A 25333-nucleotide genomic window follows, 5' to 3' on the forward strand; every position below is an offset into this window, starting at 1 on the left:
TGTTAAAAGAACTTTCATCTAAATTGATTTTTTATTGGATTTTTTTTTTTCAATAGTAGAAAATTGGAGAGCACACAAAAATACGTCAAACCTTTTTATCTATTGAAAACAAAGTCACAGTTCAAAATGGTTAATATTTTGAACATAGGTTGTGGAAATGTGTACAAACGTAATGAACTTGAGAATATCATGATAATTAAATTTGAAATGGGAAAATAACGGTTTCTTTTTGATCAGTTAAGTATATATTTAAAAAAACCACTACTATCCAAAAAAATAAGATCCAATTCTTCCATTAAGGAAAGCCTTCTTTGGAAAAATGATTTAACATAATACGAAGGAGATGAAAATAAGAAAAGTAGAAAGTTAAGCAATTAATAAATAATTAAGCATTGATTTTTTCCCCCAGTATCGATTAGTTCCATCAATTAAATGTATGTAATCCTTATACTCTAGGCAATTGACTATTTATAATTCATTGGGATTTGGAATGAATTACATCATTAATTGTATATTATAATTAATCTCTTATGATATTGAGCATTTCAAATTTACTAGTAAGAATTAAAAAAGGACGCCCCTGAATTACGTTTGGAATGTTTCACAGGTTAAGATTAGACGATTTAAATTAAACTAATCAATATTAAAAAAGTAGAAAATAGATCAACGACCACTGACAATAAAATACAGTTTAAATTTGCCCTTTTCTCAATTTTAACATTTCGTGATTCATTCATATAAATATGTACTTAAAGTAGATTGTTTGTCAATCCTTGCTCAATATAACATAGTGACGTCACCATTATGAAAGTAAGTCTTCTACGCTCTACTGATTCAATCCCTGATCTCAATGCAGTATTAAAAATTATATAATTATTAATATCAATAAATATTTACATCTAGAGTGACTAATAAATTTGCTACTTATTTTCCAATAATCCTGCTTTTATAACTCCTCATCCATCTGGAATAAAATTGATTGAAAAATATCGTCTGTTTAAATTGCTAAAGTCATCAGGAGTACCAATAGGAACTTGACTCAAAATTCAAAAGGGCATGGGTAAAAATTACTTCTCTTAGGACAATATTTTTTTATAAAGGCGCTTGCAAAATGTATCTTAGAGCGCAGCTGTGAAATACCTTCTAATTTGTCAGGAAAAAAATGTAAAACAAAGGACACATAAGACAAATACGTTCCCGCTTAAAAAAAAAAAAAAATGTTCAAAAAAATCTCTTTGACTGAGAAAATAAATGATTGAGACCCATATTTCTTACCTTCAACCCTGCAAATCCTATACATATCTCCACTATTTATGATCATTTTAAAGTACAAAAGGCTACATAAATGCCTGATGTAAATTTAGCCTCTAAGGATTACTTTTTAAAACAGCAATCAAAGGAAAATATAACAATTTAACGATTACGTGAATATTTATTCAATTACAATTCTTTACTGAACCTATTCAAAACAATTTATTCATTAGTGAAGATAAACGCTGTCAGAGGTTTAAACCTTCCTTTATATTTGACAAACATGGACATTCTATTCCTATTCATCCCTAAAAATTTGTATGGAATGTACAATGTCCCATTAGATCTGGCTATACAAATTTACATAACTTTATATCTATAATTTGGTACTCTTAAAAAAAATGGAAAGATTTTTTTTTTTTTTTTTTTGCCCCACCGCGAAACAAATTCATAGATGGGGGTAATAATCGCCCCTGGCAGGGCCAGGGCCTTGGGGGAGTGTGCTACCCTACTATCTAAAATAAATAACGTCTTATAACTAAATGAAGACAATGTCTGGGATAAGAGAATAAGGTCATAAAAAAATGAGCCTAAAAATTAATCAGTAAAGGACCTTTTATTATTTTAAGGGGAAAATGGTAGGGATAATAATATCTTACTTAAAAATATATCAGAAAATTGGAACATATGTGAAAAAAAAAAAAAAAAAAAACAATAGAAAAAGTACGGTTGTGACCCTATCCCAGTGATTCTCAAAGGGGTTACGCGTACCACTTCGGGTACTTGAAGGCACTCCAAGGGGTACTTGAAGTTTTAAAAGAATATTTTACAAGTGTTACATAACTCAGGGGCGTCCGCTGGAGGTGAGCAGGAGAGGCTGTAGCCACCCAAATTAAGAAATTTTTGTTTCTTAATAAAAAATTTAATGTTTGAATCCATTTTTTTTCAAAAAATGGATTACTTGAAATTTAATTTAATTTTCTGTGAGTAACTATGGATTTCTACATTTTTTGCCCAAAAAATTATATTTGAAATATATTCAAAAAAATTTAATAATTGAATTTTTTTTTTTTCAAAAAATTTTGTTAGTGAAAATTTTTATTTTTTTGGAATTTTTTTTCACAAAAAATTAAATTTTTTGTGAATAGTTAAGAATTTATGATTTTTTCCCAAAAAGCTTAATTTTATGAGAACAGCAATCGATTTTTGAATTTTTTTTTCTCCAAAAATTGCAGAAACCAAGCCCCCCTCCAAAATAAAAACTTGCGGACGCTTTTGTCCCTGAAGCTAAAAATGCTTTGTACTGGTAAGGGGGTACTTGGGTTAAATAAATATTTTACAAGTGGTACATCAGTAAAAAAAGGTTGATTTCAGGAAAACCTTACCATCTAATATTAATTAGATTCAATTCAAACATTTGCGACAATTCTTCTTAGACATCCGGTCAGAACCAATGTAAACGTTTAGGGATTTTTTTGTTTTTAACAGCCATTGAATGATTTTCTTTTTTTAAGATTGACTCTTTTTGAAAATGCATTAATTTGTCAACAAAACGCTTTAAATATTCTGTTTTGTTCATAATAGTGTACTGAATTAGAAATGTCTCCATATCCAAGTTAGAAATATTGTAGCAGCAGGATAGGGCCCAGTGGTGCAGGAATCAAGGGGCCATTGTTTCCCCACTTTTGTGAAAGTTTTATAACTATCGCAATAAATAAAAATCATTATGGGGGATGGTCAAAGGGAAGGCCTCTATCGTTTTGAGGCTCAGTTAGGACTCCCCGATGGTAGCTGCGAGTGCAAAAACTTCCAAAGACGTAGCAGTGTATACTAGTTGCAAGTTAGTTAAAAGGAATTTTTATTTAATATTATCGATAATATTAAGTCAGTAAAAAAGTATAAATACATATTATTATTCAGTGTCGTAATCAGGGCATTGTTATTGGGATACATTATTTTTGATAGGAGGACTCACTATTAATAGGCCAATAAATATAATTACTAAAATAATTATTGCCCCCCCCTGGCCATCCCGTTGATGACATACAATATGCAATACAAACTATAATCCTTGATAAATTTAATTTAGTCGATGGGACTCTCTAATTCTGGATCATACTGTATGTACCACACACACACACACAAAAAAAAAAATACTTTACTATAATTACACAGGTTACAGCTACATATATAAGGATTATATGTGTACCAACAGACAAGGTATGTAAACATTCACTTCTGGCCTCAAATATCACAAAAAACTTGTTTTATTAATCTTATTTTATCAACTACATATATTCTTTTTCTATTCGAGTATGCTATAACAATAAACGACGACAGCAGGATTATAGGATCCTAAATACTCAAGGATTGGAATGAGTTAAATTTGCAAGTTAAAGGATCATTTTTGTATTTGTCAACTGCCTACCTAATACAAGAACAATGTAGGTATCCGTTCAAGAAAGATATCATCTTTATATTTTTTTTAGCTAATTGCGCATCAAATTATTTCTTATACCTTTCTTCGCATTCTACCTTTTCGAAGCTCAGGGAAAGAATTAAATTTCTATTGCATTTCTGACCATCATATGTCATCCATTCTCTACTTATGTATATGATTTTCATAATCATATTGATGCAACTTCTAAGATCCCATCAAATCAACCCATTCTGGATATAAAAATATAATAAAGTACCTTGATATATAGCAATGAGTTTAAGACATACTTTTATGGGAGACAATCCTGTTTTTAAACAGGGTTATTGCCTCAAAAGTGTATGCCTTATGAGCCTTGTATAATAGGTAAATAAGGTATGAGGGATTTTGACGCGTTTTATTAAAAGGAATGAATATATATATTTTTTAAAGATCCTTTTTTTAATTTATATTATAAACTGTCTGACAGACTCAGGTAAGTATTAAAAAAACCAGACTTTATTCTACAACTATTTCTTGACTCCTTTAAAAAAAAAGAAAAATTAAAGTCCTCCATGGATTTCTAATATGTTAGAATAAAATAAAACTTTAGATTGAATGTTGTACAACGATTAGATACCGCCTTCGAACAAACGCATTATTAATTTGTATCCTATCACTTTTTTGCAATGGAGAAGATCAATCGTGTGTGAAGATGAGTTGTTTATTATTATTTTTTTTTTTTGCGAGTCACGTCATTTATCAAATTCATGGGTATTTAATAGTAAAGATGATCATTTTTATACAACAAGAGAAATATTTTTCTGAATCCTTTAACTATTCAGAGAAGTGTGAGTACAGCCCAACGTCAACATTGATCTTTATTTTTTTTTTCTACTTGAATAAAAATGAAATCTAGACTCCATTTTGAGAAAAATCCGTATGGTTTTTATGTTGACGGGTCATATAGGTAAAAATACTTTTAATTTTTCTTTTGAAAAGAAATATCAGTTTGTTTTATTCTTATTTTTTAGATACTGAATATTTTAGTACCTATAAAAAATATCTAGCATAGCCTCTTGTCCCGAGACAGCGCGATATATATATACAGCTAGCAGTTTATTCTTAAAGTTATAATGGAGAGGGGCCTTGTGGGTTATATAGAATGTTGAAATACCGCTACATATGGACGTTGAACTAAGATTGCAATATTTTTTTATGTTTGAAGACTCTCTCGTGGTTCAACTATGAGAAGATGTCCTGTTATATGTATGCTGTGTTCTACCACCTATAGTTGTTATATGGTCGTGTCACGTTCCTTTTCGTGTTTATTTCATTATTCATTTTTATGTATAAATTTAAAGTGGACATTCTATATATATAATATATGTTTTTCTTCTACGTCTTTTGTGGAAGAAGAAGAACTACTTCCTTAATTCTTAGAAGAGATATGATTATAAGACACTCCCATATGTTGTTTTTCGTTCATCCTCATCATAACTGAGCAAACAAGTAATATCCACCCTGTACCTCTCTCCTTATTTTTCTATACCCCCCCCCCGCAATGGTTGAAGAAAACAACAAAATGAGTAATTAAAAAATGATTACCTTAAAAACAATATAATAAATTAACAAATCCACTTACCGTTCCGCCTTGGGACCAAGAGGAATGAGCATTGTTCTGCATGATGATATCGTCTCTTAACTCCAATCCGTTCAAATAAAAAAAATAGATGAATGTAAGGGGCACTAGTCGTTTATATCTCTTTATAACAAATCTCAATATTATTTATTTTTTCCCGAGTAGGTGTTGTTAAAATAGTCAGAGACTCACTGGTTCGATGTTCAAACCATACTTTGAACACACACACAAAAATTAAATAAAAATAAATCCATGTTTTTTTTTATTTTCTGTTTCTTCTTTGGTTTTTTTTATTTTTTTTTAGATGGATAGAATGATTCTTGGGCGTGCGAAGGTAGGTAGTCAGTCAGATAAAAATAATATATATACAATTGTCGGAGAATTGGTTGTAGGTCCGAAACGTAAGAGGTAGTACAGACTACAGATACAATATATATTGACTTTGTGGTTTGTCCGAATGGATCATGCACCTATCTCTCTCTCCCCGTGTCTGTAAATTGTATTTACTTTCAATGAAAACCAATTCTCAATCTGAAAATAAGGTAAAGACTTAATTACATACATTTACATATGTATAATTAATTTAACACATTAATTATGGAAAGGAAAGGTACTGGGATAGATAAATATCTATGTACATTATTCATATATAACAAATCTCAAATATGTTGTTATATGTACTAGAATCTTCTAGAAATTTCGAGAAAAAAAGGTACTTACCTTTTTTTAAGCATACCTGAACAATATAAATGGTGTTTCATTTCATTTTTTCTGTATGAAATCTTTTATATAGATCAAAAATCAATAGGCACTCATATAGTGCCCACAGATGTCAATGAGGGAAATATTTGAGGATGGGATAATTAAGAATGGAGAAGAAACAACTTGATATTTTATTTTTGTAAATGAAACCATTTGGACTGCATGTATCCAAGTATGATTGGTAGAAAATGGTCACATCATGCTCAAATAGAAAGTGAAGATCTTTAAATGAGTAAGTTTTTTTTTTTTTTTTAAATAAAGGATGGAATTTGAGTAAAAGTAAGTGTTGTGTTATAAAGCCCCAAACAAAGATTTTGAAGGCTCAATATCAAGAGCAAGGCCGTTGTTTTTAGCAAGGTGTCTCGATAAACATTTTTTTGCCTTTTGCCTACAGACTATTTAAAAAAATTAAAAGTTTTTTTTTAATGAAAAATACGTCAGAACATACATTTTCAAATAAATATACAAAAATTATGGACATTTGATGGATTTGCACAGGTTGCCAGAGCCTAGTACCTCTTAAAGAGGACATGGTTCTTGGAATAACATGAGTTAACACTTAACACTTGTCAGTAGCACTGACCTTTGATCTGTTGTGAAGTCATGAAAAAAGTTGTCAGCTAACGTCAACCAGACTGCGCTGCAAGTTTCTTATCGACACTACTTACCTTGGGCTTTAGAGATATATAGGAAGTAAGTTAACCGCCTCGGGGTTATTGAAATTTGAAAGCATGGATTGTAATTTTTTAATTTTTATAAATAAAAAAATAGATCAATAAGATATGCTTACAATTTATTCACAGAAAAAGGACTGTACTCACATTAAAATCCGTCCTGACCCAGAGTACATAATGATAGTAGTTTTTCTTTTTAGACGACAAGGGGGTTGGTATTCATAAAGAGATCAATAAAAATTTCAAGAATAGAAACTAAGGTCGCTTTTATTGTGAGGGGGATTTAGGACAAAGATAAATGTACGGCCCTTTTTGTCAATTTATAGAGAATAGCAGATGTCAACACAATTGTACTTTAAAAAAAATCTTTTTGAATTCCAAAAAACGAATCTGTAATTAGAGACGTCTGCAGGGGGTAGATTGGAAGGGATATACCCCAGTCCCGAAATTAAGGAATCAATGTTTTTTGTTTTTTTGTGAATAGCTATATATTTTTGAAATTTTTTTTTTCCGAAAGGATAGGAGTCAGCAAGGCGGTCAGAGCAAGAAACTGGATGGATGCACGAGGCCTTTGGAGCCGCTGAAATGTCGCCTGGTTTTTTACCTCATATTAATGGGATATTTTAATGAAGGAATATGGCTCCTTATTCGACAGCTCAATATTACAAAGTTTCTTTTAAAAAAAACAATAATTTTATTAAAAGAATTCATGAACTGGCAAAGAATCACCCCATCCAGGAAGTGTGAATGCCTCTTCTATTGTCTAAAGCTACTTTATGTTTTATTGATTATTAATCATTTGTTTTGTTATTTTGTTATATTTAGAATTTTTTTATAAAAATGGTTGAAACATTCGGGGGAATAATAAGAACAATACAAATAAATAAAATAACTGTGGATTTTATAATTTTTTCCCAAAAAAAGTATAGAGCAACACCTTGAAATACGAGTGCCCTAAAGTACGCATTTAAAATTAGTTTTTATTTCCCCACAGAAATGTTCTTTTTGCATAAATTTCTTTGACTTACGAACGCTACCAACGAACGAATTAAACCCGTATATCAAGGGTTGATTCAGTATTATTTTATCTATTGGCTATTATAGTTTCAATGTTCATCTAAAGGAACGAAGTTGATTGGATAACTTTTGATTGCATCATCAGAGTTGAATATCATTTCACTAGTTGGAATTACCGATTATTCATGCAAGAAAAAAAGTCAAATACAGGGGCGTCCGTAGGATTATAGGTATATATCTATTTTTTTTAGAGGGGGGCCTTGTTTTTTGGATTTTTTTTTTGAAAAAACTTTGAAAAAATATTAAAATATTAAATTATTTGGGAAAATATTTAAAAAATAAAAGGCTATTCTCAAAAAATGTTTAGCTGTTCACAAAAAATAATTCAAAAATTAATCTTCTTGGAAAAAAAATTCAAAAATCCAAAATAAATTAAATTTTTTTTACAAAAAATTTCTAATATTACATTTTTCTGGGAAAAATTTCAAAAATCCATAGTTATTAAGAAAAAATTAAATTTTTAGAAAAAAAAAAATTAACATAAATTTCAAATATTCATTTTTTTGTGAAAAAAATCATACTTTAAATTTTCTAGTAAAAAAGAAAAATTCCTTAATTTGGGGGGAGGAGGGGATACACATGCTGCAACCCACCTCCCTGAAATAACATCCTTTTTGTCATCTAATATCGTTGCTCAATGATTCGATGATCTTGTTGCCTAAATCGATTTATTTCTCAATTGTTGAGACCAAGACAATGCTTTTAAATAATGATATTTACATAGTTCTACAGAAAAATTACACATATTATTACTGTTTCAAGGGAGAAGGTATAATACGTGTTGCGTCAGTTCTCCTTTAGGACTAAAAACAGCAGTCCCATCCAGTTCAGTCGAGGTCTAATCCAGTTCCGTCCTGTAACTCAGTCCTAAAACTTATAAAGTTCGGTCCTTGATTACATCACTCAACATAATTTCTTTTTTTTATATATAAGTTCCAGTACTGAAAGTCCGAAGGACCGGTCCTAAAGACTGATAGGACCAGCTCTAAGACTAGACTGGGCTGAATAAATAAGTACTGATACAACACTAGGTATAATGTTTTGAGTATGTACTGGTCAAGACGGAAAAAAAGCCAGTCGTCTTTTTTATTCAATAGTGTACCTTACATAAAAATACCTATTATATAAGTAACACTACTTCAACATAATACAATGCTGTAATAATTTTAATCGGATAGATTACAAGGCACTTCATGGATACTATCCTCCAGCACTTCTAAGAAATAACACTTTCAATCACTTGGAACTCATCTATTACTAATATGCTGGACCCGTAGGACTCTTAATCTTAAAGGCAAAACAGGAACCATTTTATGTTATATTTGTATATAAAAGGTAAACGTTGAATAACAGAGTATCCTGACGTCAGGATGGTTGCTTTCAGCCATCTTGGAGGGCTAAACAATCAAGTTTTACATAAATAATATCCCTTTTTTAAATTTAGATGAAGGAAAATGGTGATCTGCTTTGTATTTGGATGTAAAAACGTCTATTTTTAATAATTATATTATATTAGATCCAAATAGGTATGTAATTATATTAATTATCAATTCTAATTTATGTAGTGTAGTCGCAATAAATATGATATTTATCCTTACTTTTCTGTTCCTTAATTGATCCAAAATAAAATTAATTGTAAAAACCAATGTATTTTATTACATAATAATTTGATTCCATTCAAATATCACAGTTATTCTTTGCCATCAAATAGTATTTACTAAGGTTGTGTAGTCGTTTTAATTGATTTTTGAAGCCGTTTAATGAAATTTCTTCGTATTTTTTGGAATTTTACGCTTTAATAAATATATATATACTTAAAGTCCTTACTTGAGTTTAAGATGCAATCCGCGACGTCATTGAAAGAATTGCTCTATAGCTTTTGAGGCTCACGTGAGTAAGAATAATCACTAGGGAAAGAGTTGAATATCATTTATTTAACTTGAGATGTGAAGTCATATGACACCCTTTTTTTTTAGCTGATGAATTTGTTTAATAATTTTGTCGCTTCTATCCTTTGTTTTCTTTATGAAATATTTCAATGGGGTTTAAATACAAAATAAATGTAGAGCATACCTTCAAGAATGAAACATAAAATATTTATTCTGAAGAACTAGGATTTTCCCTCAGGGAATGTTTGAAAAAAAAAAAAAAAAAACTGGTTTGAATGTTATACGAATATAACTTTGTGAATGGTGGTATTACGTTGGTGTTTCTGCAATAAGACTATGGGAAATATTACAGAGTCCATAGTAAGGTAGCTAACTCTCTTTCCCTACGTAATGGAAATAAATTAAATTAATTTTCCGTTCAATTGCTTTTCATTCAAAGAGACTAATAAAGGTAAACATGGTTCGATTGATGATACTGTTGTAAGTGTATCTATTTGTGACTTGATCAGTCTCTTTTAGTCACCTACGCCCTATTAAAACATAGACAAATACCTCGCATAAACCGGGTGTGATCAATTGGGGTTTCCCTATGAAAACTACAGGGTGCACAAGCTTTATGTGCCCACACTTTGGCATACTCTCTTGAGCAAACGAAAGTATATAGGCAGTGGATTTTTTCTTTAGTAGATAGCTAGTTCAAACCAGTAACAGTTGGAAAAAAGTGGAATCAATTGACGAATTCGTTGTTCAAAATATTTGGAAAAGGGAGAGACCCCTCCTTGGAATTCGTAACAGGAGGGATAACATAACAATTACTCGAACTCTGACACGTTCGTTCGCAAGATTAAGAGGCAATTTTAAGAGGCCTTTAAAGGTCATTTTCCCTGCCACATTTTAAAAAAAAGTATACAATGGCTCCAAGACAATTTTGAAAGTTCATTTAGCCTGACTTTTGGCCTCCAAACTCGCCAGATCTGAATCTGATGCATTTTTTTTCTGTGGATCCGATCAAATGACAAACCAACCGAACACCCTGCAACACTAATAAAAAACTTATCTGTCCTATCAAGAATCAATTCCAGGATTTGCCAAGGGATCATGTGAGGAAGACCTGCTCGCGCTTTGGGCCTCGTATAGAGACTTTAATATAAGCTGGAGGGGAGTTTATTGAATAAAATAAATCACAATCCATCAAGCTTTCAGAATATGGTTTTGTTTTTAAATTTGATAACTGGTTTGAGAAAAAATTGCGTTTGAAAAAAAAAGCAATTTTGCGGCAAGGATAACTTGCGCACAATTGTAGAATAAGGTTTCTCATTTAAAGACTTGAAATCCCTTCTTCATATGCATAAATAATATTTTTTAGTTAGTAACATTGGATATCAAGAACAGTTCGGATTTTAAAATTTGGATACATCCAAAGGTGTTAATCCGGTGTAGAGTGGGCATGTTAAAACAGAAAAAAAACCAAAAATCAACATGGTAACCCTAACAATTTGAACAACAGGGACTTACAATAATAACTCCCCAACAAATCCTCAAGGTTACAACTCCATCTTTACTGAGCACACACGAACGTTCAATCAGGTCTTGAATATAATTGAATCTATTTAGAAAAGGATGTTCACTACTCAAGAATTAAATAATAATGACAACTGTTAAAGAAAATAAAATTCATTCTTTATACGACCAATTAAAAATTAACAGGCCAGCTAAAAAAACACACCGGATTTACATGTATGGATATATCCGTCCAACAGCTGCTTATGTATATTTATTTCACGTTTCCATTTGAGTCTTTATTTTAACCAATTTGCAGATTAACACATAGTAATAACCTGTTCAATCCGGATTTGATGTGTCCAGATTTCACCAGTATACGATTTTTTTTTGTCTTTCAGGATCACTCTAACAAGAAAATCCATCATTTGCATGTGAAAATCATAAATATATCCGAAAAATTTTTTTTTGCTTCATGAGGCCTGGAAACCTTGATTTAAGCAAAAAAAAAAGAAAAAAAAAACTAGTGGGGGAACAGGGGTCACCACATAAATGATGTAAAACAAGGATGATGATTTTCTTACGACGCATTTGATTGAATGAATCATTTGAAAATGATTATATGTATATGTTGTGTACATGTTGCGATTTTGTACAAGTTGTAACTTGTATGAGCAAATTGTACAACTTACAACCAAAGGATGAAATGAATAACTTTAAATGAATGATTTAAGGTACCTGCAATAAGTGAATTTTCCATGGATTATTCATATATATATATGATGATGTAATTGCTGACTACTTTCTGGCACATTATAAAGTTCAAATGCCCACAATTATACTACTCATTAATACATAATCACCACGTAGTTTTAATACATCAAAATTAAATGATAGTATCAAGGTAAAGATGGTTATTAGAATAACTAATGTTGTATTTAAATAACGCATTTTAAGATAAAGAAATTAAAGGTTGTACCATTTGCTTATACAAGTTGCAACCTGTACAGACATAGCTACTTGTACTCAACATATACAAAATACAGTTTATGTGTCATTTATGGGTGCCCATGGCGTTAAGCCGAAATTTTTGATGAGTACCTCTTTTGAACCTGGTCAGGCTACAAAGGGGGTGCCCATTTTTTTAGGGGGGGGTCTTATTCGATACCCAAAACACAAAAACTGTTTTGGGAACTCAAGGAGAGTTGATAAGGGGTTGACTTATAATTCAAAAAAGTAAATGGTGTCTCAAAACACAATTACAATGATGAATGATAATGGTTTTAGAAAATAAAAAACACTCCTTTACCAACTACAAAAAAATATAACAAATGATAAGGTCATTTTTTATACAACTCTACCCATAGACGTTTGTAAAATATCACAAATATTTATAATCACCTAGAGCAGTGGGTCTCAAATGGGGTATGCTTACCCCTTGGGGTACTTGGAGGCACTCCAAGGGGTACTGGAGATTTTGAAAGAATATTTTAAAAGTGGTAGATAACTCAGATGCGTCCGCAGGCTGTATCCCCCATCAAATTAATGATTTTTTTTATTTTTACGAGATAATTTCCCAAAAAAACAAATTCATTTTCATTTCTGATTTTTTTTCATTCAAAAAATGTAATAAATTAAATTCAATTTTCTGTGATAAGCTCTGGATTTTGATTTTTCCCTACAAAAAAACTTATTTTTTTGCGAATGGATACGGATTTTTGAATTTTTTTTCAGAATATTTAATTTTTCGTGAGTAGCTAAGGATTATTGAATTTTTATCCAAAAAATTTTAATTTTTCTGAGAATAGCTATAGATTTTTGAAATTTTTTTACTAATAATTTAAATTTTTGTACTTATATTTTTAAAAAATTACAAAAACCAAGCCCCTCCAAAGCATAATCCTTTGGACGCCCTTGTCACTGAAGCTAAAAGTTATTTTTGCTAGTAAGGGGCACTTGGGTGAAATAAATATTTACAAGTAGTACATCAATAAAAAAAGTTTGAGAATCCCTGACCCAGAGGATGCCTATGTTTAAGGATGGCAACGAGACTCCTTTACCACTAGTAAATATGGGGTGAACTACGGATCACCAGTTATTATATTTTTATGCATGTAAATGATAAATAGTATCTCTAAAAGGTTTTCAAAATGAAATATCTCAATCATTACAAAAAAGCATTATATATCTATTATATATTTTTTAGCATCATCAATGTTAATGTAAATATTAATAAATTTTCCCTCATGATAGAGGTAAGTAGAGGTAGAGACTTTGAACATGAGACTTGTAACCCAACCTTAGGGTTGTCACCGGAGCCAGAATGTATATCAATGTCTTTTTCTATTTCCATCCACGTTTTGAGTTCGTTAACAGTTGTTCCTACTCGCCACGCGATCTCTGAAGGATTATTTCCTCTGTAGAGTTTTAATATGGATTATTTTTACTTGTTATTCGCACATTTTTGATCCGACAAATTATTTTTTAAGCAAAATATTTGCCTATATGTCTCATTATGAATTAATTTTACAAAAGTTTCATGAAAATCTTGCAGAAATCCTTTTTATGAGTGAAATTTTTTGGAGTCGTCAAAAATACATGTACATATATTGTTATTTGATTTAGAGCCCAATGTTGAAGAGAATATAGAACTTATACACTAGATCAATTAATTATATATATGTATGTATAAAACCATTAAACCAGTGAGGCAACTCAATAAATATTAAAAAAAAACTGCTCAAAGAAATATTTCATTTTTTCAAATAGTAATTTTGCTATAAAAAAGAGCCTCTATTCTGGTTTTTCTCTCTTTGATTGATAAAATCCATTAAATAGAGGGCTTTAAAATAATTACGACTAAATATTAATGAATATTGGCAAATATGCGTTTATTTTTTAAAGGTATCTTAAAATCTCAAGTTCTTTGAGAGTTTACTCACATCATACACGTCTTTTATTGCATCTTGCAATATTTTATCCAATAGGAAAGAGAAAAAAATACACAAAATCAGTTGGTAATTAGCAACTATAGAATTATTATTCAAATTAAAAAAGATCACTTAAATACAAGTCAATGTCTCTGCTAATTGTCCCTTATCAGTGTTCTGGGCGTTGATTGGTTGAATTTGAATGATCTCTTGTTAAGTTGTGAATAATGCATAATAGTGAAGTCATCTAATCATTTGACAATCGCAATTTATCATCCATAGGCGGAGGTTACGTAATTAGTTATATAATAATTCATAGTTAATGAAGACCATTCAAAGATTTTATCTTTTTGAGTTCAGGCGATCAAAAAAGAATAAGGGCTAATTTTTACTCGATTTCCTAACATGGTTTTTAGTATATTTGTACGAGGATTGTGGGAAATTTAATATGGTTCTGTATAAAATTAGTATTTGAATGAGAACATCCGGCACCATTACGCTAACAACAGCAACAAAATTGGCCCTTCAATGACGTAACCTCTCCCCTAAACAAACTACTATTACTTTTCAAAAAGATACAAATACCCCCTCCAAAATTATGGGATTTTTCCTTTTTACAAAGAAATTTAAAATTTAATTAAATAATTAAATTATTTTAACACGAAATTTAAAATTTAATTAAATAATTAAATTTTTTGTACAAGAAATTTAACTTTCTAGCAATAACTAAGTATTTTTTTAATTTTTTCATCAAAAAATTTAATATTATAATTTTTTTTTTTTTTTAAATTATAATATTAGAAATTTAGTCTTGGATTTTTTTTGAAAACAAGTGTGTAGTTTGGAAATCTTTTCCAAAAAAAAAAAAAATATTTTTAGTCAGCAGTTGTGGATTTTGGAAATTTTTTGCTAATCGTCAATGGTTTTTGAAATTTTTTTCCAAATATTTTTTTTTTTTTGAATAGTCATAGATTTTTAAAAAGAATTTATATATCAAATTGTATATTTGAAATTTGAAAAAAAAAAAATTAATATTTACAATTTAATTTTTCAATTTTTTTTTTCCAGAAAATTTCAATTTTTGTTTTTTTTGCAAAAAATACCCTCTCTAATATAATCCTGTGGGCACCCCTAATATTATTTAATATATTAAAGAATCTGCATCGGTAATTTTTACTAGAATCGCATCGAAATTGTCATCCGGATTTTTTTTTTTTGAATCATCTCATCATTACTGTTGACGTTCAAGTGAGTGCATGTAAATTGCCTTACAGAATATTTAACTTTTATATCAAATAATGTCAAAATAAGAAAACCGGTTCAAAAATATTGATGTCATGACATCACAAGTATAAGTTCCTAACTCTGCCATTTAGTTAACAAATTTAAATAGGCAATCCATCATAATGTTACGGTTTATACCTTCATACTAGGTTAAATACATATTTTGCTCTGTTCTACACATTGAAGAGCAATCAGGAGAGGCAGTGTATTTTAAATTTGAGGCCTACGTTGATTTGTTTAAATTTATGGATATCTAGATATCCGTGTTTTTTGTTAATATCTTACTTTTATTGATGTTTCTGCTTCATTCAGTGTTCTGAACGCTGATTAGTTGAGTTCATCACTTTCACTGAGGATATTTAAAGATATTGCTTAATGTGAAATTAGGATGCTACATTCTAGGGCTTGAGTAAAAGAGTGTCGTTCATACTTGCAGTTCATGTATGAGAGCCAGAGTAGAAAAAAAAAAAAAAAAAAAAAAAAAAAAAAAAAAAAATCTTCAAAAAAATTTAGAGATCATTTCTTCAATCCTTCTTTATTGTTCGTAAAAGGCATCCTTTATCCCAGGACCAAAAAAACTATAGTCTCTAGACAAAACGACTAACACGTGATCCTTTTTTGTTTAAATTGACAAAGTTAAAATAATAAATTTTTGTTTAGAAGGGGCGTTGAGAGCTAGTGTTGTGTCGGTCCTAATTTATTCGGTCCAGTACCAGTCTTAGGACTGGTCTTTGGAACCCGTCCTTGGAATTTTTCATAAAAATACCAGTGGTTTAATAAGCCAAATAAGATATACTAAATATGCATAAGGATTATTGCACATATTTTGCAAAGAATATTATATTCTTCATTATAATACAATAAAATTCGAACATATCATATTGTTAGTTGGTTATATAATTTATGATTACATAAGGGGATGATTAAATGGAGGAAAAACATCCTCATTGACGTCACGAGGGATCAATTTTACCTTCTGAAATACCGACATGAGGGATTGGACTGGATGGGACCGAACTGGACCGCGGTCCTAAATATGAACCGACACAACACTAAAGTGACGGTGTTTTGAATTATTCTATATTCAGAAATGTGTTTTTTTTTGTAGAAATTAAAATACATTTTAGCGATTAGAAAAGGAAAAAGAGATGGGTGCGTGTTCTCTTTACATAATCTTTTTGTTCATTCATTAATAGATGGTTGTAGTGTGAACATCTCTCAATGAAAAAATAATTCTGCCGTATCTTTCGTGTTAATTCTGTTTAAAATGCATAATAAAAGAAACATATGTATCAGTTAAAGCTTCGTTAGTTATATAATTGTAACATTGTCATTGCGGAAATGCTTTCCTCTTTAGAGCAATGATTCATTCCACCCCCGACTCCCCCAAATCATATAACAAGGGTTTTTGTTCAGTAATACATGTAGTCTTTCTCCTGTCTTTTACTTGCACTCTGTAAAAATAGAATCCCTATCTATTAGTGTTGGGGTTCGGTTTGGAAATCTTAGACCGGTCTCAGACCCTTATATTTTTTGTTGTACCCATTAATTTGGTCCAACAAAAAAAAAATTCCGGACATGTCTCATATAAAAATTCGATCTAAATCGATCCAAAGGAAAAGTTTGTAGTAGTTGGGTAACAAAAAAATCGGATAAATTGTTTATGACATGACATCATATGTTTTTTTTTCAAGTGCAATGACGTTATACGAAGTTTAAAAGTGATAGTTGGGATTAATTTGGATTCCACCGTCTCTTATATGTATATAGTATTTGTTCTAGAACTTCTTGTATACTCCTATCATTCATTTGAAAAACAATGAATTACAGTTGATGTAGAAAAAATAAATTGGTTTCTCATAATATATGTGACCGAAAATAAACGGTTCATTAATTGAGACCGAAAAAAATCGGTCCATAAAGTGAGATTGAATAAAAACCGGTCTACACAATGAGACAACAAAAAAAATCGGTGCACAGTCTGAGACCACGGTCTAGAAAAAATCACCGAAAAGACCGAATATATCTAACTATTAGTCCCCATGAATTTACCCTTTTATCTGAATTAACAAGGTATATTTTGTTAGGGGCAAAAAAATTGCATACGTCATAAAGAAATATGAAAAAGTAGCATTTAATTTATAGTATCACAAAATGCCACATTTTGCCTCGGGGGGGGGGGAGGTTATGACGTAGCCAAGAAAATCCTCTCCAGCTACGAACAGTTTGTTTAGACAATTGTTTTACACCTTTGCTTGTACACGCTTAAATGTCTCTTAGTTACCACTAAAGATACTCCCAGGATAGAGCAAAATATTAACTTGAATTCTGATAGGTTTAAAATGGTTTATTCCACTATGGTCATTGATAAAAAAATATGATAACGTAGTAGGGTCTGTACTCGCAACCTAAAAAGTTTGTATTTTTAATCTCCAACAATGTTATCATTATTCTTGAAGAGATAACAATGAGTAAAGTTAATTACTAGTGCGTGAAAGACATTGAAGATTTGTTATTAAGGAGTTATCAGTTTATGTAGCTGCTCTCAACTAATTTATTCAAACATCATGACAGCTAAGCTTCTTTCAAAAATTATTCAAATATATCCGGATGACCACGTTCATTTTCGGTCTTTTTTTTTTTTTTGACATACCGCCAGATCATATGATTTTCATCAACTCGATTATTAATGGTTATATGGGATTGTTGTAGAGAAAGATTGGAGTTTTATTCCCTTGTGCGCTCTACAAAAGTTCCATTCCTGGTATTTTTTTTGATGGAGGGTGCGGGAATGAGTTAATATGATTTCGACACATGTTTTTCATATCTTTATTATTTCAACTCTCTAGTCTCCTCTTCCCAAGAGTTATGAATTGTTTTTCTTATTACTAACTGGATTTGCAGTGGATGCCTTTTGCAAACTTTTAATACAAGTTTTTAAATGTATGTAGGTACATGTATGTATGGACATTGTAATAAATGATCTTGCAAAGTGCCTAACTTCTTAATGCACAATTCAAGATTTTTATGCAAAAAAATATATGTAGAGAGTACATTCCTGCACGTACAATAATATATATATTGAATGAAGATGATAAATATAGTGGGTACTACGCACTGGGGTTTATCTCTTGGAGTCCCATTTTTACAGGATCTACAACAAATTCCCAAAGAAATACCACATCTAATTATTTCATAATGTAATAATACATATGTAATCGATAATAAATTATGACCAACGAACTACTAAAATATTTTGAATGATGGAACTTTACTCCAACGAGAATAATTTATAGTTCCTTTTTTTCTTTGTATACCCAGTACATACAATTGTATTATTTATTGCATTTGCCATACTCAGAAAAAGAAATATGGACGACTCGGAATCAACACAAACAAACTCACAAATTATTTGTGAAATTAAGTAAATGACTTGTAAACTATTCCATATTTATACGAACGATCCGTATTTGAAATAAAATGTATATTTTTTAGAGCAGTATTAGATTTGGCATTACTGATCACTGATATTTTTATATAAAGAGTCGGGAGTTGACTTTTAGCTCACAAATCAGGTTGTGTATTTCGCAATAGTACCAACCCCCGTTCCAACAAATATCACTTATTATTTAATTAATTTTAGCTTTGGTTGAGATGTGATTACGGAATTTTTAAAAGTGGGATCTGTAGGCTCTAACAAACAACCTATTATTGAGAATACAGTAGAGGTGGAGGATATATGTCCCTGTGATCCCTGGCCGATTTTGTAAATTTGCCAACTGATAAAGATTTTCTATAGAATTGAATCAAGAGAGGGCTTTCCCATGAGCTTAATTTTGTTTTCAGAGGGAAGGAGTTTGTCGACCCAGTTTTCCTGGGCCATAGCTCTACCCACCTTCCCATCAATACGGCGAAGTCGTCCTTTCTCCTTATCAGAGAAACACCCCCAAAACATAATGTTTCCATCCCATGATTGGCTGTGGGGATGGTGCTCTTGGTGTTGTACTCAACACTTCCTACGCTGTTAATATAATGTCTTAACATTTTGTCTTAAAATCTAATTAATGTATCTCTAAAAATAAATGTACACGTCTTAATACAACTATTTTGCAAGGCGTATATCAAAGGGTATCTATAATCAATGACTCATTAATTGATAAGGAAATAATACCTATTATTTATTGTCCGTATTTGGGCTTATATAAGGAGAACGTATAGCATTATCTTATAGAGTAGTATGTGTGTACATTTTTTTTCAAAATGATATTTTTGTGTTCTCAATAGCTAATTATAACAACATCTTTGCAATTGCACATAATTACAAATAGTAAGATTCCTGACATTTCTGGAATATTTTACAAATAGGGATGCCTGTATCAAATATATGTAGACCAATATATGATTAATTTCACGTCTATATTGTTCAATTTAACCGAAATGAAGACTTAAAAGCAATGGTTCTCAACTCAGGCTCCTCAGATCCTTGAACTCCGTCAATAATACTTCAAAAGTTTGTTTGAACACTTTATATGCGCTGCAACAATTAAAAAGGTTATAGAGCTCCCCAGTGATAAAAAGGTTAGGAATCACCGCTTAAAGAGATCAAGAACCAGAGTAAAAATATATAAACAATTTCGATCCATTGGGGGTATGAAAAGATATGATAAAATATTATAATAGAAGTCTCTTTTTGTAGTTTCAATCTGAAAAGGTGTTTCCGATTTTCCAAAGGTGTTATGATTATTATTTTATTATTAAAGAGAGAAAAAAAAAGTCAAATTAATCCCTGGTGCGAAACACAAAAGATTTGTTGCAAAGTTACAAATGTGAGTTCTTACTGGACTCTGAGTAGAGTTGAACATCAAAATTGCTGCAATTCCTGCCTATTCCTGCTCACCTTGTGTATATTTCCTTATACACAAAGCTACTTACAGCTACTTTAATGAGACGTCGTAACAGCTAAGCTATTTTTCTCACAAACATCTTTCAAATGACTCGGATGAGCACTTTTACGAGTCATGATTACTTTGTAGTAATTTATTTATATAGACCATAACAGTGGTGCCCTCTTGTAGGCAAGAAATGCACCATATTAGTTGTTTTGATTCTTTAATAGTTTTTTGCTTATTTGTTTATTACTTTAGCTAACTAATGTGGCACCAGGAGGCGGGTAAGGTTTTTTTTTTTAGTTTGATCGTGCCCATTAATCTCGTTGTTTTGCTACTGTTAATTAATAGTACATAGATAAAGTATACAATCAATCCTTATATATATGGTCTAGCGAAGTGCTAAGACCCGTCCTATAGCGCCTTGAATTTTTCTTAAAAATAAAACTTTTATTCGTTTATGTCTGTTTTCATTATACATTTATATAATAGGTACATATTATCTAACAATTATTGTCTGTGTGTCCATACCATTAGGCCTATGAGGCTGAGACTTTGCATGGGTACCTCTTTTGAATCTGGCCAGGGTAAGACCGGGGGGGGGGTCATATGAGGGGGCTTATTATATACCCAAAACACAAAAATTGTTTTTAGAACTCAAGGAGACTAGATTGGTGGTTGAACTATAAATCAATAAGTGACTGGGGTCTCCTCAAAAACAACTATACAAAGTAGGGTTTTTTTTTAAATTGATTCAAAATCAAAAAAGTTATGGGCAAAAAAAAGAAAAGGGTGAAAATTACAGTTTGATTTTCTTTCAGATGCAAAAAAAGAAAAGAAAGATTTTTCAAATAAATAAATTTATATAAATTTGTGTGTAGATTCGTTTGCATATAAATTTAATTGATGTTGAACTGAAATATACGTAATTTTCTAAATAATTTTTCATTTTTTGTACAAAAAAATTATCTTTTTTTCATCAAACGTCAATTTTACTATTTGATGAAGAAGAAATGCAAAAAAAAAAAAAAATTACCTATATGATAGAGTATTTTCAATTTCCAAAGACATCTTGTTATATAATTTTTGCAATATTTGCAAAAATGAAACAGTTATCAATTGTTATTTTTTCAACGACATTACTATCTCTAACTTTTTGTTTTTACATGAACAAAAAAATCTTGGTAGTTTTTTATTCCTCTTTATAATTCCAAGAAATGCTATTTACTACTTTTTTTGCAAAATTAGTACAAAAAATGCTTTCAATTTTATTCATGAATTTCGATTTGGCATTTTTTTAACAAATATAAAAGACAAAATTTTTTCATGTATTTATGAATGTTCTTTGAAGTTTATAACCCTTTTTTTAAAATTAATAATACATACATAAATGATAATACTCGCCCGCACCGAAGTGGTCTCAACATAGAGAAGAAATAATATTGGGAATTGTATATGTGATTTCCCGCTCCCTCCTTGGCCCAAACAACGCAGGGAAACACTTAGCTAGTATTTATACATTTTACTTCGTTATATACCGGGTGATCCATTGAAATCTGAACACTTAATAATTCAATAATTAATGAAGGTTAAGTGATTGAAATTAATTCATATTTCGATATATTAAAGCATAAAAAATTAGTTACAAAACAAAACAAAAGTTGGCTGACGTACAAGTTGAGTCCGTTGCAAGACTCTTCTGAATGAATTTTGAACGAGTCTTTTGAACTCTTTTGGCCCCTACAACCCTGATGCCAAACCCCTCGACTACCCCTCCAGGTAATCCAAACTCAGAGGCCCTTAAAGCCATTATCAGCCAGCACTGGGACGCCATGGCAGATGACTACAACCGCAGTGGGTGCCAGGCTTTATGCCGCCACCTGGAGTGTCATCATTGCCGCAATGGGCGACTACATTAATGATTAAGAGAGCTCATACACACATCTACTTATAGTATTAATTTTGTTGAAATTATATTATTAATTAATAAATTATCTCTAGTTGCAGTTCAAAAAACGAACTGGACCACTCGGTAAAGGAATAATTTAAAAAAAAAGAAAAAAAAAAACACCGTTAATTACTTTACAGAGGCTGAATTTAACCTTAAGTTAGGACCAATAAGTTGGTACTGAACTGGACTGGATCGTAGTCCTAACTAAGGATCGACCTCCCCACTCCCCTAATTCGTCTTTTGTCTTTCTTTTATAGAAGTAGCTGTTAGTTTCTCTCTGTTTTGACAAAGAGATCAATCCTCTCAAGGATCAAAATCACATCAAAACTGACACTTTGAGAGGTCCTGACTGCATCGTTAGTATATAACAACAATCAGCAAACGCACAATGAGGTGCGAGCAAACTAATAAAAAAATCAACCCGCTAGATGATGCTAGATGCTTGTTCATATAATTGAAAGAAAGAAAAACTACTGTGAAGGTATTTAGATAGGCAGTAATTACTCATGTTGATCTAACAGCAAAAATATCACAACATAAAAATGGTAGAGCTTGGTCCCTGGATTACAAATATGGCCTTAGTTTTACTCTATCATCTTCAGATCCTTCATAAAAAGGCTATAATTTAAAAAATTTTGCTTTTTTAAGATTCAAAGCTTTTTTAAACGCTGGTTGTCTAAATATGGATAAAGGATATTAATATGTATATTTCACAGCCTAATGCTAAACAATTCCAAAACAATTTTTAAATTGTATTTAATATCGTTAGAACTTGAGTTATCTTTGTTTAAAGTTGAAAACGGGTTTTTTTAGAGGCTCATAGCTGCAAAAAAGATAAATCCAGAAAGTGTAAAAATATCTTATTTGATAGCTGAAAGTCTGAACTATACTTTAACAAAGACTCCATTCAGAAAACTCTCTGTGGACCTTCGTCACAGAGGGAATACACGAATGGTCGGATTCAACAATTGTCTTCAATTCAGATTAATTTTCCCAATTTGGCATCTGAATCAGGCAATCTGATCCTCCAAAATCATCATTTCTATCATACCATTGTGGACGCCTTAATTAAATTTTTAGTATTAAACGGTTCAATTATTCTCAAAAAACAATTAATTTTTACTTTAAATTGTCATTGAAATAAACAAATTTGCAGTTCATTTTATATTTAAGGATATTAATGATATATCTATTTTCTGTATCATAAAATCATTCAAACAATGCTTCTTAACTAAAAAATTAGTCTGAACGGTTCCACTTTTAGAAACATCTGCTTTATAGACAGTATATTCAAAATCTGTAATTGAATTATAACGCTTAATAAGTATATTACTAAGAAAAGTTCACGCTTCTGGTACTCTGCAAATATTTTTTCTATGATACTGAAACGTTGTAGAGCATGTTTTTTTTTTGTTCCTAGGAACAACTTTTAAAAAGTAACAGCTGTTAACAAATTAAATATATAATAAAGTTCATTACAATTCTACTCTACATATAGTAATTATTAATATTATGATATTTCTTGATGAATATATTATATTTATGATATATATGTATTCCGTTTTCTAGGGCTTGAGTATGACGCACAATCTCTTGGATTATTTTGTTTACTTCTCACACCCCATTAATGGACATTGAATTGACTTCATTCATAGATATCAAAATGGAGGAACTCTTTTTTTTTAAAGTCCTGACCCTGATAAACAATTTATTTATTTCTTTCTTTAAATTGACTTCGGACGAATTTGGCATCTTCCCAACTTGGATGTTTTATAACTGATGTATATTATATAAACCTATTACTTCTCACTCAGGGAGTGAAGGGGTATCTGATGCAGAGAAGGAAATTTACTCAATGACGCTTAAGTGGATTTTATATCCTGTATTCCAAGAAGTTGCAAAAGGTGAATGACCCTTGGAAACATTCCCCCCGGCCCCCTCTTCTCCTAGGATTTATCAAGGTTTTCTTCTTCTACGATGCCGTTACCCACTAGTGGTCCTTCCATCTTAATACCTACAACGGCTACTACTTAGGGATGACGCGCGTACGCAAAGGAGAATAATAATAAAGTCCTATGTACGTACTCGTACGTACATATGTACATTCCGGAACAGAGATTTAAATACGTACATACAAGTCCATTGATATATAAAGGTAACTACTATACATACATCAGTTTTTAAAGGGATCATAACTAGTTTTGTGAAATTATTATTCACTTTTTACTCTAATGCAAAAAAATACCACAAAAAAAACCAAGTAACCAACATAGGGGGCAATGACCCTACCCCTTGTAAAAAAAATCTTCATTTTCTATTTATCTCTACATACTTATATTGCATATACAAGGTGACCCATATGTCTTAGAACAACTTCAACAGCCAAGAAAGACCACAAATATTTATTTGGAGAAATAATTTTTTGCCAATCAGCCGGAAATTTTCTTCAAAATGAGTGGCAATTTTTTTCACATGGCCATCATTTGCGGCAACTACAGCTCTCAGACGCTTTGGAACATCTATACAGGCTATATTGAGGGTCTCCTCCAACAAGTTGACACTATGACTGCCTTATAGTTGTCAACGCTGCGATAAAAAAAGTCACACTAACCCCTTCATCTCCAGAAAGGACTATATGGAGAAGTCCATACGTAGAGATCTTGGAAGAAAGGGGAGGGGCACATGTCCTTGCTCTGAAAGTGCTCGAAAGTGGTTTGGCACCACTCCTGTACAGACTTTGCAGTATGTGAAGGTGCTCCTTTCTATTTCTGGATCCAAGGAAGTACTTGGGACTGTAAAATGTCCAGATAGAGACGTTGTTTGACCTTCACACCATCGGAAATGAAGATCAAGGGCGTCTTCATCCCGTAGGAGGAGACACCCGCCCAAACCATCATTGAGGCCGGCTTAAAGCACCTCAACGAGCGCAGGGGAATGCCCTCGATTCTTTGACCCAGCACCCGATCGTTGTGGTTATTTCAAGCCAACCCTACGGTAAAGATCTTCTCGTCAGTTCAAATAATTGGAAATTGGATACAAGACTTGAGTAATTCTGGATCAGTTTCTTGGAC

At 31.1% G+C, this 25333-nt stretch overlaps 1 protein-coding gene and 1 long non-coding RNA gene across 7 annotated transcripts in view; one reads left to right on the forward strand and one right to left on the reverse strand.

Annotated features, from left to right (window-relative positions):
• Positions 1–25333, reverse strand: part of Ae2 (Anion exchanger 2) — a 68450-nt gene that overhangs the window by 8806 nt on the left and 34311 nt on the right. For 5 of the 6 annotated variants that reach the window (XM_071888975.1, XM_040712599.2, XM_040712600.2 and 2 more), the window contains one exon: positions 5313–5840. In XM_071888975.1, coding sequence (XP_071745076.1) covers positions 5313–5354 — 42 coding nt within the window. In that variant the 5' untranslated portion in view covers positions 5355–5840. Of the gene's footprint in view, positions 1–5312; positions 5841–9420; positions 9592–25333 lie in introns of those variants that run through there. The other variant, XM_071888976.1, reaches the window with a different exon arrangement.
• Positions 5745–8297, forward strand: LOC121118058 (uncharacterized). The gene is made up of 3 exons (XR_005864321.2): positions 5745–5851; positions 6103–6303; positions 7263–8297. It is a non-coding gene; the product is annotated as an uncharacterized lncRNA (long non-coding RNA).

Source organism: Lepeophtheirus salmonis, chromosome 5 (assembly GCF_016086655.4).
Source record: "Lepeophtheirus salmonis chromosome 5, UVic_Lsal_1.4, whole genome shotgun sequence".
NCBI lineage: Eukaryota > Metazoa > Arthropoda > Copepoda > Siphonostomatoida > Caligidae > Lepeophtheirus > Lepeophtheirus salmonis.